The 19,236-nt window shown below is 37.3% G+C and overlaps 1 protein-coding gene across 2 annotated transcripts in view; it reads left to right on the plus strand.

The window, feature by feature from the left end:
- Positions 1-19,236, plus strand: part of hmcn2 (hemicentin 2) — a 111,731-nt gene that overhangs the window by 30,074 nt on the left and 62,421 nt on the right. For both annotated transcript variants that reach the window (XM_048210032.1, XM_048210034.1), the window contains exons 17-25: positions 4,085-4,180; positions 4,313-4,440; positions 4,540-4,684; positions 6,045-6,157; positions 6,683-6,842; positions 6,928-7,087; positions 17,497-17,624; positions 17,983-18,228; positions 18,456-18,539. In XM_048210032.1, coding sequence (XP_048065989.1) covers positions 4,085-4,180; positions 4,313-4,440; positions 4,540-4,684; positions 6,045-6,157; positions 6,683-6,842; positions 6,928-7,087; positions 17,497-17,624; positions 17,983-18,228; positions 18,456-18,539 — 1,260 coding nt within the window. The remainder of the gene's footprint in view (positions 1-4,084; positions 4,181-4,312; positions 4,441-4,539; positions 4,685-6,044; positions 6,158-6,682; positions 6,843-6,927; positions 7,088-17,496; positions 17,625-17,982; positions 18,229-18,455; positions 18,540-19,236) is intronic.

The raw sequence follows: 19,236 nt of genomic DNA on the forward strand, positions 1-19,236 counted from the left end.
TGGGAAGTACTACATAGGGAAGAAGTCCTTGTGTTGGCTCCACCTGATAGGCTCCATCCAGGGGAAGACTTAAGGTTCACGACGGGGAAACTGAACAGTAGAAGAATACCTCATATGGGATCACCTCACATATGAAGCACTTAACCCAAGTACAAGGGCTCACCTGAAAAGCTGAAATACCACGAGTAGAGAATTCGTCCAACAAACTAAGCCACTGATGAGTGTCCTGGGTTTTCCAGACCTGAGGAACTCTTCTGGACAAAAAATCACTATGCAAGCACTTGGCACTAAATGCAAGTGCTACGCCCGACCAGTTGTCTGAGTTTTACCTGTAAGTACCAAAGACTCGAGATGAAACTGGTTCTACACAGAGATTGTAGAATCTCGTGAAGGTGTTGGGTGGCACCATTAAGTAAAGCCAAATAGGCTCCGATTCCCCTAGTAGATTGAGCTCTCACTCCCAGGGGGCATGGTACACCTTGGGCTTGGTAAGCTAGAAGAATGGCATTAACAATCCAGTGGTCCATTCTTTGTTTGCAGACAGTGTTCCACTTCTACTGTCCTCCAAAGCTGACAAAGAGCTGTTCAGATAATCTAAAGCTCTTTGTGCAGTCCAGGTATATGTGCAAAGGTACAACATAGATAGGACTAGGCCTCTCTCATCAGAAGGGATTGCTTGCAAGTTCACCACTTGATTCTTGAAACGAGTAGTGGGAACTTTGGGCAAATAGCCAGGCCAGTTGTCAGAGTTTTACCTGTAAGTACCCAAGACTCGAGATGAAACTGGTTCTACACAGAGATTGTAGAATCTCATGAAGGTGTTGGGTGGCACCATTCGCTAATGCCGAAGAGGCTCCGATGCCCCTAGTAGAGTGAGCTTTTTCTCCCAGGGGGCATGGTACACCTTGGGCTTTGTAAGCCAGAACAATGGCACCCACAATCCAGTGGGCCATTCTTTGTTTGAAGACAGCCTTCCACTTCTACTGTCCTCCAAAGTTACCAAAGAGCTGTTCAGATCATCAGTCCAGGTATATGTGCAAGGCTTGCACCGGGCACAACAGAGATAGGGCTAGGTCTCCTTCGTCAGAAGGGATCACTTGCAAGTTCACCACTTGATTCCTGAGAGAAGTAGTGGGAACTTTGGGCAAATAGCCAGGCTGGGATCTCAGGACAATTTGAGAGTCTGTCAGACTGAACCCTAGGCACGTCTTGCTAACGGAGAGGGCTTGGAGGTCCCCATCCCTCTTGACGGAGGTGAGCACAGTCAGGAGGGCTGTCTTCATGGAGAGGGCACTGAGCTCAACTGACTGTAAGGGCTTGAACGAATCTCTATGTAGGGCCTTTAAGACCAAGGATAGATCCCAAGATGGGATGAGGGCCTGCACCTCTCAGGAACCTAATAATTAGGTACAAAGTGCTTTCCTAGAGACCTGTCTCTCTGTTGTGGTTTGCTGCTATTGCAGCCATGTACATTTTAAAGGTAGGGTAGGCAATTTGTATTATAAACTTTTTGTTATACTAATTGAAACTCTCCTCACATCCTGATAGCAATCAATAATAGAAGTGGTCTAAATATTAAAACATGCATATATCTTTTGTGGAAGTCTCAGGATAAAAAAATGTTCGTCCAATCAGTGCATTCAGTCCTAACTGCCTCTCAACATATGTATTTCCATACCTCGGCGCACCCTGTTCACATAGACATCACATGTCAACAGCATGTTTCGTAAGGCTATGCAGAGTTGTACACAGACAGCTACCGAGTGTAAACAGACAATTACAGTTTCTCCTGAACCAAAACAACTAGCTTATGCTGTGTTCACACCATGTCTTAACTGTAATTACGAGTCAGGTGGTACAACTAGAGCTCTGTAAGTTGTTTATGTTCATTATTATTGTAATGTTATGTGCTTTGAGAAGTGAGGTAATTTAACGCCGTCTCCGTCTTGTGACACTTTGTCGAATCTGCTGTGTGTGTGTTCATGTCTTTTGGAGGAGGTGTGGCTTTGTAGAGTTCTCTGAAGGGAGGGTGGGATCTTATGCTTTCAAAGGTAGCTTGCTTTTGTTGGCTATTGCTAGCCACTCTGAAAATTGTCTACCCTACCTTTAAGGGTGGAAGAGGACAAGCACTTCTCTAGGCCCTCTTGGAGGAAAGAAATCACTGAACGAAGAAAGAAAACACTTTGAACGAGCTTTCTGTTAATGTTACTGGAAAAATGTTTGTTCATAACTTTGAGATCCTTGCCAGAGCGCATGCCAAAGTTCTAAGAATGTTCCTTGTTAACTGAACTGTTCCTATCTGCCTTTGAAAGTGTGTTCGTGTATATCGGCCTGAAAATTTGAGGTCATTCTTACTCACATAGCATTGCATATACACATAACACACACATAATTGCACACAAATATATTCTGCACATGCAACATTGATTTATACTATTTAAAACTATTTCAACAGCTACCAATTTGAGTGCAAACGACTATTGTGCAAATTTCACACATACAAAGTGTTGCACAATATTCATTACAACAGTTTTATTGTTTCAAATAAGCTGTATATAAAGTGTGTGTGTAATGGTCTTTAACAAGAATGAATAACCATAAATGAAGTCAGAACTGTCATCACAATGGAATTAATAGCTGGGTTGTAAATACAAGCAAATCAGCATTGCCATAAATTCTCTATCTAGTCCAAAATTGCCAACAGCGGCAACAGCTGAATGAGTTTTGAACAAATCTAAAAATTTTAATGGTTAATATCTCTAACAAGCATGCAGATGTGCATCATAAACAAGCATAATATAGATGCACTTTTAGATTCAAGACATCATAGTAGCAAATACATTTTTATCAAACCATGAAGTAGAAAACAGGTTGAGAAATAGGTTCATAAATTAGGAATGCACCAACATTAAAATTCCATCCAAAACAAAAATGGCATAATTATTTTCATGTTATGGCAGATGACTGAAATTAAAATATTATACTTTTTTGTATAAATACATAGAAAAATAAAACACTAAAAACTAAAATCAGTTGACAATCATTTTGAGACTTGCTAAAGAATACATTTTTTAAAAATGTTACATTTAACAATTATTACATTTAATAATAAGTAATAACACTGATACATGTCATATTTATCAATAATATCAATTGGTTTAAGTTTTTAGTGGTTTATTTTTATAATAAATTTTAAAAAACAATTAAATTTAATATTTTTTAATATTATACATTACAAAATATAAGAAAATATATATATATACTGTATTTAAAATATTATGAATTTTAAAGGAATACATTTAATAATAATGTTTTTATTGCTATTGATTATTGTTAATAATTTTAATTTGTGTTAATTATTATTTTTAAGTGAATATTAGATGGTCAAAGCCAAAGGTACCCTGAATGTAAAAATAATAATTATTATTATAATAATAATAATTAAATGTAATAATAATGTTTTTAATATTATGAATTTTAAAATGAATAAAATTAAATATAATCAAAATATTTTTATAAGATTATAAATTATAATAAAAAAACACATTAAATAATAATAATTTTTTTATTGTTTGTTGTTAATAATGCTAATTTAAATTATTAATGGTGAAAAATTGGAAAAATGTGCATCCATAATTAAATATCCATTTTTGTATTGGTTGCTATAAATCTATGAGATGATAACTGATATGGTTACTGTATATATTGTGCATCTCTGTTATAAATGAGCAGCTTTCTCTGTAATTCTCTATGATATCTGTATGATATCTAAATGAGTTGACATGAGTGAGTAAAAACGTATAGGTTGTTGCTTATTATTTGTGTGTATTGTTAAACTAGTCACATTGCTTGCTGGCTTTGTTTTTATTAATGAAGTAAATCCGTTACCAAAAACACAAACACAAACACAAACACATCCATATGTGAGCTGATTACCGATATCACATCTCTTTCACATTATTAACAGCAAACTATAATTAAACTTAATGGTTTGTGAATGACTAACGTATGAAATGACATGTTTATGAGATCCATTACAAACGAGTCTTTTATGTTCTAATCAGCATTGCTCTGACCCCTCCAGGTGTTTGGGTTGATGATGAAGGTGTTTATGTTTGTGAGGCCAAAAACCAGTTTGGATCCATCAAGGCACTAGCCAGAGTCACTGTTACAGGCTTAGGTATGAAAATGTGTTGTTCTCCTTTTCAATATCACAAATATTGTGACCACAAACTTATAACGCTTTAGATGCGGGCTGTAATCTAAAGCGTTACCCATAAACTCTCATTGTAACAATCTGTCCTTTTTACAGAACCACCGTTATTAGTTCAAGGTGCACCAGCTGTCACAGCGATGATCGGTCAGCCTTTGAACCTTCCCTGTATGTTGTTAGATGGAATTCCTCTTCCTGAGAGAGTCTGGACGCACAATGGAAAACAAGTGAGTAATGATTGAGAGAGACACTTCTTAGGTGTGGAATTGAAATTCTCGGAAAATGTATGTGCTTATGTTTTTATTGTATGATCATCCTGTCTCTAGGTGCGTGTTGGTGGAAGAGTCTTTCTAAGAAGTGACGGCAGTCTACATGTGGATAGAGCTGTATCTGATGATGAGGGGACATACGTGTGCACTGCTATCAATGTAGCAGGATCAGCCAATATTACCGTCACAGTGGAAGTTCATGGTTAGTGGGCAGGGCATTTTTCTAATTGAGTATAACTGATTTTCTTTTTTTTTCACTGTCGAGATTTAGTGAACAGCGTGGCGATAACAAGGCAGTAATGGAATAACGGAGGAAGAAAGATGGACTGCTTTATGCAGTCAGTCTCAAGTAATCTCATTACATGTTTTACTTTCTCGAAAACTTTTAGCACGTTTTTACTATTACAGCTCTCAAGGTTAACTAATCATGTAAAGTGTTGATTATATTTAGATATATTTAGAACTCAGTCACTGATAAACTTGTGCTGTTTGATTGACAGCTCTAGCGATTGCCAAGGGAGCGTTCTTTGATTGCTTTTTGTTTATAATTTAATCATAGGAAGAGAAACAATGTGAAGTTGACCGTTAAGTCATCACTGGTTTGATTTACTGGCACATACCTAGACAAAGAACATCTGACTGTACATGAATAATTACTGGTCACAGATGAGGCATTAGAATTAACACGTTACTAACATGTTGTCGCATTACTGTCGAGTAAATGCTCAACTGAGACATTTACATTGCTGAAAATCAATCAAATAACCACATTCCTAGCATTAGCATCCTTTGGAAGGTGTTATTTTTAGTCCAGTGATTGATCCTGTGCTCTTCATCTCACTAATACCAGTGGGCGGGGCCAAAGTTGCAATGGTGAAATAGGTGTTAAGAGGTGGTCTTTCACCTATCTATGACGTACATCAATAGGCACATTCCAGGACGAGTCGTTCGCTGGGCTTGGTAACATTAAAAGCTGTTTTTGGACTAACAAGGAAGTTTCCAGTTTTGAAACTTAGGATATTCTTATAGTATGATGAACTCTTATGTATCAAAAGGTCAAGGAAAATTTGACTTCTCAGTTCATGACCCCTTTAAAACATATAAAATGAAAGAAAGAAAGAAAGAAAGAAAGAAAGAAAGAAAGAAAGAAAGAAAGAAAGAAAGAAAGAAAGAAGTAAAAATATATATAAACATTTATATTATATTGTTATAAACAAATATGCAAAAATACTGATTAATAAAATGATTTTTTTTGCAGTGTACAGATGAATATACATACTTTACTGCTATGTATTGTTTATTTATTTATGGCTAAACAAATCCTATCTTAAGCATGTTTTTATTTTTACTGGAAAACACAAACAAATATTAAGAAAATAATGTTTTGCATTACAGCAACTCATCTGGTCCCTAATGAAGCTGAAATAGGTGCTGATATTAGAGTTTCTTATTTAGAAGTGATAAGCTGGATTCCTTGTGAAGTATCTTTGGCGAAGTTCTAATTGTGAACCGCTGGTTGTTAAGGCCTTGTGAACAGCTGCTATTCTGACCTACTTTTCCAGCCCCTCCTGATATCAAGACTGGTCCCCTGCACTACACCGCCAACGAGGGCACACCCATCTCCCTGTCCTGTGAAGCAAGTGGGATCCCCAAGCCCACCATCGTCTGGTCCAAGGTACATCACCCTGATCATCTGTTTTTTTCCAGTAATGGTGCTTCTGGCTGTGTCACCATCCCAGCAGTGACAGATAGTGACTTATTGCATTGTGCCAAACAGTTAGCTGGAATAATTTAACATAATGGAAGCAGGAGAAGTGCTGATGCAGCCTGTTCGTCTTTGATGCATTGCTTTCCCAATTGCCTTTCAAATGAATGTAAGATCACGTCCGCCTGCCCCTGTCATGGGAAGTTAAGTTTTCCACCTCTGTTTCACAACACGATAGATTGGGAGTGTATTGTCCGCAGTATCCACTCGAGGCATGTAAATTGCTATTCTGGTCACATGAAAGAAGGTCTGTTAAAGCCATCTTGTTTCAGAGCAAAAAGGGGATGGGGGATACGCATGAGGAATGCCTGATTCCTGGTAACCCGAGAAGCCGCTTCAGAGGTTTTGGACAGGATGTGCATTCCAATTTTCCCTTCAGACCAACATGCTTGTTTCGAGGTGTTCAGGTTGTCTGCCATCTCATTCTCTCCTCAGGGTCGAGATCCCTCAAACAAGCCTGTATCAGCACCTCTTGAGGCAGCTGATGGGAGTCTGTACATCCCCAGTCCCACGGCGGAGGATGCAGGGGTCTATGTTTGCACCGCCACCAGTGCAGTGGGCTACACCAGCAGAGAGATGCATCTGAGTGTTAACAGTGAGGAATCTCATGAATATAAGTCGTTTTTTAATGATTTACTCGAAAAATTTGTATTGAAGTATTGAATCTCTCATTTTAATAGGCAAACCAAGAATTGTTGGTGCTGATGGGTCACAGGCGATGGTTAAAATGGCAGCCGAGGTTGGATCAGAGGTGATCCTTCCTTGTGAAGTTCATGGAAGTCCTACACCTCTGGTGACTTGGAGCAGAAATGGGCAGCCCATACCTCCTGTCACGGCCTGGTAAGATTATAATATCCAATCCTGTCATACACCATATTGATTACATTAATTCACTAAGGCACCTATAGCATACACTATCTTACAAAAATGTGTCTTGAGCACCAAATCAGCATATTGAAGGATCATGTGACACTGAAGACTGGAGTAATGGCTGCTGAAAATTCAGCTTTGCCATGAAAGGAATAAACACATTATAATAATTCACAATTTTATTGTTTTTACCTAATTTTTGATCAAATGAGTGCAGCCTTGGTGAGCATAAAGGCTTGTTTAAAACACATTTAAAAATATTACAGACCCCAAACTTTTTTCCACATTTTCTTATTTAAATCCCTTTTGTCCTAAGATGCTGAGCTCACTTGTCAAATTTGACCCATATTAAAATTTCCAGATAATTTACTCACCCCCATAGGAAAAAGAATTATTGCTCAGTGGTTGCTCTTTCTAAGCTCATGAGACTTAGTTGTGATTCTCATATATCCCTCATTTTAGTATCAACAGAGTTTCAGATCTTTCTCCTAAAATTCCTTATGAGAAATAAGAGTAGACAGAAATGAGACATGAGAAATATCTGAGAGAAACAAAAGTCAAAATTGAGAATGTGGTGGAAGAAACTTAGAACATCTCTTTATTGTCTTGCTGCAGTCTCTTTCAAGACTCCATTTTACTGCTCAGAGGTTGCTCTTTCTAAGCTCATGAGACTTAGTTGTAATTCTCATATATCTCTCATTTTAGTATCAACAGAGTTTCAGATGTTTCTCCTAAAATTCCTTATGAGAAATAAGAGTAGACAGAAATGAGACATTTTACTGCTCAGAGGTTGCTCTTTCTAAGCTCATGAGACTTAGTTGTAATTCTCATATATCTCTCATTTTAGTATCAGCAGTGTTTCAGATGTGTCTCCTAAAATTCCTAAGGAGAAATAAAAATAGACACAAATGAGACATGAGAAATATCTGAGAGAAAAGAGTCAAAACTGAGAATGTGGTGTGAGAGACATGGGAGATCTCTTTATAATCGCTCTGTTATCTCTTTCAAGGCTCCATCAGAGAAACATTTTATTGCTCAGATGTTGCTCTTTCTGAACTCAGGATACCAAGTAGTGATTCTCGGATATCTCTCATTTTAGTATCAAAATTGTTTCAGATGTTTCTCCTAAAATTCCGTAGGAGAAATAAGAATAGACACAAATGAGACATGAGAAATATCTGAGAGAAAAGGAGTTAAAACTGAGAATGTGGTGGAAGAAAAAGAACATCTCATTATTGTCTTTCTGTAGTCTCTTTCAAGACTTCATTATTTTATTGCTCAGATGTTGCTCTTTCTAAGCTCATGAGACTTAGTTGTGATTCTCAAATATCTCTCATTGTAGTATCAACACTGTCTCAGATGTTTCTCCTAAAATTCCTTAAGAGAAAAAAAAAGGAGACACAACTGAGGCATGAGAAAGTTCTGAGAGAAAAGAGTCCAAAATGAGAAACAAGAAATCTCTTTATTGTAAAAATATTTTCAGTTTTGTTTTTTTTTTGTTTTTTTTGATGACATTATTTTTTGTTTTTTGTTTGTTTGTTTTTTTACCTTTAATGGACAGGACAGTAAGATTAGAGACAGGAAACTATGGGAGAGGTGAGAAGGGAACAGGAGCAGGAAAGTACCTTTAGCTGGGATTCAAACTCATGCTGTCTGAGGAGCTGCTGTGTCTCAGTGTTGATGTGCTGTCCACAAGGCTATGGTTCTGACAGAGCTTTCTCTAAGCTTGGGACACTAAGAGCTGATTATTCTCTTACATGTCTCATTTAGGTATCAGCTTTGTCTTTTGGTGCCAGCTGCATAATCTTAGCATAGTTGCATATTAACTTAAGAACTAGTTTGACTAAGTAGCAGTTAACCAAAGGGCAGTCAGTTTTACTTTCCTGATTCATATTAAACAGATATACCTTTTATGCAACTTATTTTAAAATGTTATTACCAGGCTTGATGAACTATTCTAAGAAGTTTTTGAAACCAGCCCTAGATGTCTTCAATTTTATTTTAGGAGAATATTATATATATACAATATTAAGAGTGAAATTATGCAGGGATGAGGTTAACGTTACTCTTAATTGTAGATACAATAAAAAAGTAGTACTTTCTTAAAATAGTAATGTACCAGATGCCGTTATCAGGAAAATTGCTACAGGTTAGGTATCCATGCACTTTCTTTGCTGAAAGGCACATTAAATGGCTTATGACCCAATCCTTGACTAATTTGATTATTAATACATAGTATATGATAGAAATGTTTGAGTTCCCATTGAGACATTTTACTTGGTATACACATTGCAAAGTTGTTGAGATCACTTTTAAAATTTAGAGGAGACAAATGTGAGAACACCAAAGTCTTTAGCTAGGAGAAAAGTCTGAGCACAGTGTGTGATGTTATTGAGATCTCTTTTGAAACTTCAGAAAAGACAAGTGTGAGAGATCCAGTGTCTCTAGCTGAGGAGAAAAGTCTGAGCACAGTGTGTGATGCTGTTGAGATCTCTTCTAAATTTTAGAGGAGACAAATGTGAGTGATCCAGAATCTTTAGTATAGCAGAAAAATCTGAGCACTGTGTGTGATGTTGAGATCTCTTCTGAATCTTTAGAGAAGACAAATATGAGTGATCCAGAGTCTCTAGCCAAGCAGAAAAATATGAGTACAGTGTGTGATGCTGTTGATATCTCTTTTAAACTTTAAAGGGAGCCAAATTTGAGACCACCAAAGTCTCTATCTAAGGAGAAAAATCTGAGCACAGTGTGTGATGTTGTTGAGATCTTTTCTGAATCTTTAGAGGAGACAAATATGAGTGATCCAGAGTCTCTATCTAAGGAGAAAAATATGAGCACAGTATGTGATGTTGTTGAAATCTCTTCTGAATCTTTAAAGAAGACCATTGTGAGAGTGTTAGAGTTTTTATCTCAGGAGACAAGTGTGAGAAGCAGGAGACTCAAGCAAAAGTCTCCATTTGATGTTAAAGTAACCTCATTTATGTCTAGGAGAAACATTTGAGATCTCACTTTTGATTTTTCTTTCCTATGGGCCCCCATAACATCCAAAATGTTTATGTCTTTCTTTCTTTAGTCGAAAAGAATTTATGATTTTTGAGGAAAACGTTTCTCCATATAGTGGACTTCAACAGCTACCAACAGGTTGAAGGTCCAAAGTGCAGTTTCAGTGCATCTTCAAAGGGCTCTACATGATCTTAGCTGAGGAATAAGGGTCTTATCTATCAAAATGATCGACCATTTTCTAAACAAATTTAAAATGTATATACTTTTTAACCGCAAATGCTCATCTTGCACTAGCTCTATCATGCACCACGTATTACGTAATCATGTTGGAAAGGTCACGCGTGACATAAGCGGAAGTACCGATCCCAGTGTTTACAAAGCGAACGAGCAAAGACTAAGTCAAATGGCCTATACAAAAAAAAGGTAAAACAACGATGCCAGACAAATTTGAAGTTGGAGGAGGAAAATGAGATGGAGTTTTTCGCCCTACCGCAGCACTTCTGCCTACGTCACGCTTGACCTTTTCAATGTGATTATGTAATGCGTGGCACATCACAGAGCAGTGCAAGACGAGCATTGGTGGTTAAAATGTATATACATTTTTATGTTTTTAGAAAAATTACCAATTGTTTCAATAAATAAGACCCTTATTCCTCGGCTAAGATCATGTAGAGCCCTTTGAAGCTTCATTGAAACTGAACTTTGGACCTTCAACCAGTTGGTAACCGTTGAAGTCCTCTACATGGAGAAAAATCCTGGAATGTTTTCCTCACAAACCATAATTTCTTTTTGACTGAAGAAAGAAAGACATAAACATCTTAGATGACATGGGGGTGAGTAAATTATTAGGAAATTTTAATTCTGAAGTGAACTAATTTTTTTCTGGTCGTATAAGTGTATAATAATAGAAAAATATTTAGGTACACAATTGTGAGAAGAAACGTTAAACAATTCTGATATAATTTGGACACAAAGGTGCTGGCTTTTCTGTTTTTTTTAAATATTTTATTTAAAGATTAACAAAAAACTAGATAACACGCTAAAAGGCCAGCGGCCAAATGTGATAGAAGTGCTCCTTATTTGTGTTTGTCTACATACTCTGGACAATGTCACAAAACCCGGTTCACAAAGCCAAAAATGATGTGGTATTTTTAACCGAAATCATTTGCACGGTATTTGCTTTTAGAACAGTGCTGTTATAGTACATAATAAATAGCAAAAATATGTCCTGATGACTGATGAAGTTTTCTTGCTGTGAAGAAACGAGCCCTGATGAGGTGATGTAGCCATCTATAAAAGGCTTCAGCTGTGTCAAAATTCACCCCAGCTGACTTCTCTTACCTCATTCTAACTCCCCTGGACAAGAACAAGAGCCAGCTAGGCTTCAACAAGAGCCACCGCTGCTCTGTTATAAAGGAGACACATTCGATTTCATCCTGATGGTCTGATGCTTTGCATTTATTTGGATTAGGTGAAAACCAATTTCATCTGTAAGCATCTTGTCTCAGCAATTTCATGTTTTGAGTGTTTTTAATTGTATACAGAAGTACAATGATGTGAAAGTAACTGCAGTTAAGACTCTCTTATACTAGCTATAGTTGACATTTTGCCTGCTTTTAAAGGAATTATCCGAGTTCAATACAAGTTTAGTTGAATCAATAACACTGGGTTACATAAATAGATGTGATGTGATGCAGAAGAAATGATAAAGATAAAGATAACTCCAAGAAAATGAAACACTACACACCTTTACATTGACGATGCAGAACTGAGGAAAGGGAACGATCATTAACGAAAAAGGGAACAGGTGTGCACTAATCAGAAACTACAATAAACGAAAACTCAGGAAAAGACAGTGAAACTGAAAAGTATTGCAGAGAAATTAAACAGAACATGATAATGAACCTAAGTCATAACACTAACTTTAAAGGGTAAAATATACATAACCGTACATGTACACTTCCACATATACTGTTGGCTACTATATGGCCTATACACCATATGTATCGTCCTGCCTCTTCATACTTCAAGTATGTATTTACAACTAAAACTGCATTTTGAAATAACAGATCTAGAAGCTCGAACTGTCCTACATTTAGGGGCTCTGTATCGCCTTCCCGAAGGGAGGAGTTAAATTCTGAATTTAAAATGTGGGAGGAGTCCTCCAAAATACCTTGCTAAGGTCATTCATCTCACATAAAACAGACAATCTGTGCTTTGCCTGTGATACTCAACCCTAAATTAACAATTCTCTGCAACTGTGACCTATAATCCATAAAACCAACAGAAGTATGTAATGTACAGGAATGTACAGCAATTGCTTTTATGAAATTATAAGCTTCACACCTCTAAAAATTATTGGTTTTAAAAAATGAATAAATAAAAACCAAGGGATAAGTCCCAAATTATTTTTGATGGCAATCAACATTATGCCACAAATGCTGTTAACTGAACTTAATGGTGTGATCACATTTACTGTTGTTCAATGAATTTTTGCTGGCAAAATCTAATAATTCCAGTGGTAATCCTTGCAATCTCAACTTTTGTGTGAGGGCGAAAAGTTCCCCATGCAGATTTTGCTACAGTTTCAAGTTGATGTCACATACATTTTTCCTCTTTGATCAACAGAAAGCCACTTGGCTTCTTTTTTTGTAAGCTACATCTCTACACTATTAAAGGTGCCCTAGATTATGTTTTTAAAAGATGTAATATAAGTCTAAGGTGTCCCCTGAATGTGTCTGTGAAGTTTCAGATCAAAATACCCCATAGATTTTTTTTTATTAATTTTTTTGACTGCCTATTTTGGGGCATCATTATAAACGCGCCGATTTTATGCTGCGGCCCCTTTAAATCCCGTGGTCCACGCCCACAGAGCTTGCGCTTGCCTTGAACAGTGCCTTAACAAAGTTTACACAGCTAATATAACCCTCAAAATGGATCTTTACAAAGTGTTCGTCATGCATGCGGCATGCGTGCGTCGGATTATGTGAGTATTGTATACTATTATATTGTTTACTTCTGATTTTGAATGAGTTTGATAGTGCTCCGTGGCTAACGGCTAATGCTACTCTGTTGGAGAGATTTATAAAGAATGAAGTTGTGTTTATGCATTATACAGACTGCAAGTGTTTAAAAATGAAAATAGTGACGGCTCTCTTGTCTCCGTGAATACAGTAATAACCGATGGTAACTTTAACCACATTTAACAGTACATTAGCAACATGCTAACGAAACATTTAGAAAGACAGTTTACAAATATCACTAAAAATATAATGTTATCATGGATCATGTCAGTTATTATTGCTCCATCTACCATTTTTCGCTATTGTTCTTGCTTGCTTACCTAGTCTGATGATTTGGTTGTGCACAGATCCAGACGTTAATACTGGCTGCCCTTGTCTAATGCCTTTTATAATGTTGGAAACGTGGGCTGGCATATGCAAATATTGGGGGCGTACACCCTGTACACCTGTTACGTAACAGTCGGTGTTATGTTGAGATTCGCCTGTTCTTCGGAGGTCTTTTAAACAAATGAGATTTATATAAAAAGGAGGAAACAATGGAGTTTGAGACTCACTGTATGTCATTTCCATGTACTGAACTCTTGTTATTTAACAATGCCAAGATAAATTCAATTTTTCATTCGAGGGCACCTTTAACAATTGAAAATTTTGCTGAAATTTACTGTTTACTAATTGCTATTTAACCCGAAATATTCCTTTGGTTTAAGCTTTATCTGACCAAGATCCTGAAATCTGGCCAAAAGCCTGTGTTGGAGAAAAGTTTTTTTTAACCCCAGTCAGTATGAAGGTCCTGTGGCATCTATTAATCGTTAGAGGTGCAAGGTTTAAAATCACATGGGGTTCAATGGAAAACAGATGTAAAGTTCATTACGTTGAAGTTGATGTATTTGCTAGTTGGTAAACTGATGATGACAGTGGGCTGTCAGTGGGGATCAGAATTGGAGCATGCTGGTTTTTTTTAGATGGAGCTGAAGCATGTTGATGGCATTAGTCAGAGGGATACAGAAGACAGGTATTGCATGTATGGATGACAGTTTCAGGATTAGGTAATATGGTCTGTCTGTAAAAGTTGGGAATTACTGTAACGATGAGGCACTGTATTCCTGGTAAGACATGGAATAAGACCTGTGAATGAGTGTATGTGTTTTCAGTGATAGTCACAGAGGCAAGAAGTGTAGCCTGCATAATGTTTGAGTCTCCAGGAGCTTCCTGTCTCATAAAACAGCATGTCAACGTCTCAGTCTGCCTGACGAGAATAACACTCCACTCCAGAGACATCTGCCACACAGGAAAGAAGATTATGTGTGGAAAGTGTGTTTAATCTAGAATCGGGTGGCTGTGGGGATGTTAGGGGCACCAGTGCTCACTTTAACCTTAAAGTTTGAGTGTGAACTGCTTTTGTCAAAAGATTTTGTAGGTTCTTTCTCCTCTCTTTTTTCTCTTTCTCTTTCTCTTTTTCTTTCTCTTTCTCTCTTGATTACAAAACTGGAACTCCTGATGACCCTAATTACTCACAATCCAGATTTGCCAGCATGCACATGTTTCTCTACAGGCTGGTTCAAACTGCCCCAACATGGTGTACAAACTGATCCGTATCTGCTGTATATTAGAATTTGTTGGGGGAGTTTGAACTAATCTAAAAATAAAATGTTGTATATTTTCATGTACAATTAATGAACATTAAAGGTGCTAAAGAGGATGTTTTGTTTTATACATTTTTGCAATATTACTTGAAACTGTCTTTACTAACTGATAAAAGACTATTTATTAGGTGCACTGAAAGGAATAATATTAATATACATCATCTGTGCATGAGGTAGGGCCTTCAAAACATCAGCCAATCGTTTACGCGATCATCGCGTAAACGATCGGCCCTCTGGCTTATCAATCACTGCCATGACGTTCCTTGTGAGAGACGTGCGCGGACTGCACGCTCCAGTAACTTTCCACACTCTACAGGCGCCGCGTGCAATGTTTTTGTCAGGAGACAGGAGTAACAACTGCAGATTATGAGTTACCTGCGGTGAGTCCGACATAATGAATCCACTAACACGACACAGCGAATGCGGTGGTAAACACTTGTGTTCCAATACTCGTGCACGAGTTTTGGGAGGCGTTCCCTCGAAATGAGCTGTGAAGGAGGGGGTTGTTCTTACGCATGCGCTCATTTCAAAAACTCACTAACAGTCTTTGGTTTCTCAGTCGACGAAAAGATCCTCTGTATCACCTTTAACACATATTTAAGAGGTCAAATTTCATTTTTTTTTTCAAACATGTTTTAGTTGCCAGTATGTTGCATAGCTAAGAAATACAATCTATTTCACAGTAAATTGTCAAGTTGCCAATCATAATGTTTTGTTTGTTTTTAAAAAAAAAAAAAAAAAGAATGAAGGAAACAATCACTCCAAAACTGATGCCATTTCAGAAATAAATTATAAATTTAAAAAATATTCATTATAAATTTTCAAGTTGGCAGTCATAATGAAAGAAAGAAAGAAAGAAAGAAAGAAAGAAAGAAAGAAAGAAAGAAAGAAAGAAAGAAAGAATCTTTCCAAGATGGCTGCTTAGTCTAGCATAGAATCAGAAATTATTAAAACAAAAATTAAAATATGTAAGTGTTTCTGCTCAGCTTCTTTGCAGTTTACAGATGGGTTAACAGTTTCATGTGAAGAAAAAGTCTTTTAGAATCATATAAATTCATGAGAAATTACGTGTAGTCTGTTTAAAGCCAAACTTGGTACGGACCTTGACTGTAATCCAATATTTAGTGACCTAAGTGATCCACTGTTTAGTGACCTCATTAGTCCACATGTGCAAGACTAGTGAGAAGACTTGTGGGAGGTAGAGTAGTTTGTCCCAAATGGGATTTGTTGAATATAGTAGCTTGTAGATTTCTTTCAGATTTATTAGTTGTATTTGTATTTAGGTTGCCATAATAAAGTTGCTAAGCAAATGTTCAAAGTATTCCGGTCCAAATGAAACCAAGCTGATTTTCTCAATTGGTTTCAATTGCGCAAGTTAGAAACCAGCTTGTGTGCATATACACAAGTCCACACATTCATATACAGCACACTTACCGTGCGACCTGATGTGCATAATATTCATCCTAAATAGTATGTGAGATTAGAATAAGTGTGTGCCAAAGGATAGCATGTTGAAAATAGTTTGTTAGTTTATGGTGACAGAATGCACGTAACTATGCGACGGAGTGTCCGTTAAAGAGGCAATTTTATGATGTGATAGTACGTCCCAAAGCTTATCTACTCTTCTGCTACACACTCAAAACTACAGTATCTCGCAGAAGTGAGTACACCCCTCACATTTTTGTAAATATTTTATTATATCTTTTCATGTCATAACACTGAAGAAATGACACTTTGCTACAATGTAAAGCTTGTATAACAGTGTAAATTTGCTGTCCCCTCAAAATAACTCAACACACAGCCATTAATGTCTAAACCGCTGGCCATAAAAGTGAGTACACCCCTAAGTAAAAATGTCCAAATTGGGTCCAATTAGCCATTTTCTCTCCCCGGTGTGTCATGTGACTTATTAATGTTAAAAGGTCTCAGGTGTGAATGGGGAGCAGGTATGTTAAATTTGATGTTATTTGCTCTCACTCTCTCATACTGGTCACTTGAAGTTCAACATGGCACCTCATGGCAAAGAACTCTCTGAGGATCTGAAAAAAAGAATTGTTGCTCTACATAAAGATGGCGTAGGCTATAAGAAGTTTGCCAAGACCCTGAAACTGAGCTGCAGCATGGTGGCCAAGACTATACAGCGGTTTAACAGGACAGGTTCCACTCAGAACAGGCCTTGCCATGGTCGACCAAAGAAGTTGAGTGCACGTGCTCGGTGTCATATCCAGAGGTTTGCTGCAGAGGTTGAAGGGGTGGGGGGTCAGCCTGTCAGTGCTCAGACCATACGCCGGACACTGCATCAAATTGGTCTGCATGGCTGTCGTCCCAGAAGGAAGCCTCTTCTAAAGATGATGCACAAGAAAGCCCGCAAACAGTTTGCTGAAGACAAGCAAACTAAGGACATGGATTACTGGGACCATGTTCTGTGGTCTGATGTACACTCACTACTTTACATTATAACAAAGTGTAATTTCTTCAGTGTTGTCACATGAAAAGATATAATAAAATATTTACAAAAATGTGAGGGGTGTACTCACTTCTGTGAGATACTGTATGTACTTTTTCTTCACAAAAAAAGTACATACTTTTAGAGCGTAATATATGCAGGCGAATTGGGATGCAGTATTACTCTTTAACAGATATGCTCACTCCTCCTTTGAACATGCCTCCTTTGATCTCAGAGCCTGACCTTTGATCTCTTCTTACCCAGGTTCACCGTTCTGCCGTCTGGTTCTCTGAAGATTAGTGATGTCAGGCTGATAGACAGTAAATTCTACACCTGTTCTGCTGTTAACCCAGCTGGCAACGTCTCACTCACCTACAATTTGCAAGTACAAGGTACAATCCAAGATTTATATGTTGAAAAAAAACCTTCAAAATGAAATATATATATATTTATATATATATATATATATATATATATATATATATATTTATAAATATACATAATATATTTTTTAAATATTTTAAATTGTAATAATATTTCACAATATTTCTGTTTTACTGCTTTTTTGATTAAATGTAGCCTTGGTGAGCATAAGAGACTTCTTTCAAAAACATAAAAAAAAAAACTTAATGAACTCAAACCTGTAGACAGTAGTGTATAAAGACCTTTTTTTATAGAAAAGGTAATACCATGGTACATTTTGTATAGTGTGGCCTGTGTATAAATGTATTCATTTTTTCCCCCTAACAGCTAAACCAAGGATTCAGCCAGCACCTACGTCTCTGAAAGCTTTGATTGGCCAAACAGTGGTGTTGCCATGTGTGGTCCAAGGAGAGCCAAGCCCTCGGATTAGCTGGCTTCATAACGGACTTCTTGTGGGCAGTGACAGGATGCTGAAGATCCAGGCTGTCCAGCACTCGGACAGCGGGACGTACAGCTGTGTAGCCAGGAATAGTGCTGGAGAAGACACCATTGAGATTGTTCTGGAAGTGTTAGGTATGTTGTCCATAAAATGTTTGAAAATACGGCATGAACTATGAACATTTGTCATTGCACAAACAACTCTGCACACCAAAAATTTTTTGACTTATGTGCCTGTGTAAACATCCCCAGTGGATATGGACACAAATCACTTATCCCTTTGCTCTCCTCTCTGACCCTTAAGTTGACCTTTGGCTTTGGGTCTTTTATCTTAACCTTCTGAACTGTGTATGTGGTTACAGAAGGCCCCTATTTTGAGACAAATGGAGAGACCATCATTGAGAGTGTGGCTAACAGCAGAGTGGTCATCCCTTGCCCTGCACGAGGTAGGTCATGGAGAGACCAGCATAACATAAACTAGGTCATCACCAGCATATGATTTCGGTTTTCAGATATATTTCTGTACATGTGGTATATTTTCTTTTCTGTTCCTGTGGGTTAATGCTTGGTTTATTCTCATTTGTAAATCAAAGAGTATTTTAAAAGACTAAATATAATTCAAACATGCATTCAAACCAGCATAAATCACCTCAATCAGCAGTTAGTAGAACTTAAAATTTTTGTAACAAGTGGGGCGGGGCCGAGAGCCGTGGAAGCGAAGCAAGGCTAGTGTAGTACACAGGTGTCTCTCATTAACAATCACGTCACCGGCATCCCTTCTCTCCCACAGTTCTCAGCCTCTCCCCATCATCATAATGTTAATTACATACAGTTCATTTACATAAACATCACATTCAGATCTTGGTTGTTGTTAGATAACAAAATAATACATGCTATTATAACTATCAAAGAGACTGTTCATTATATACTTGCATGCATATAATCAAACAACATACAGTATATGTGGTCTTAAAAGTTTTGCAGCCCATCTTCAACCTAACCACAGGCTCTCTTCACCACAATGGTAACCCAAAACTAACATAACAGAACCCCCTGTAAACCAACATAACACAACATTAAACACTAACTTGTGTCTCCCTATGTTAATCTTGTGCAAAAACATATAAAATAACACTTAATTTC

The sequence above is a fragment of the Megalobrama amblycephala genome, linkage group LG12 (genome assembly GCF_018812025.1).
Source record: "Megalobrama amblycephala isolate DHTTF-2021 linkage group LG12, ASM1881202v1, whole genome shotgun sequence".
Taxonomy (NCBI): domain Eukaryota; kingdom Metazoa; phylum Chordata; class Actinopteri; order Cypriniformes; family Xenocyprididae; genus Megalobrama; species Megalobrama amblycephala.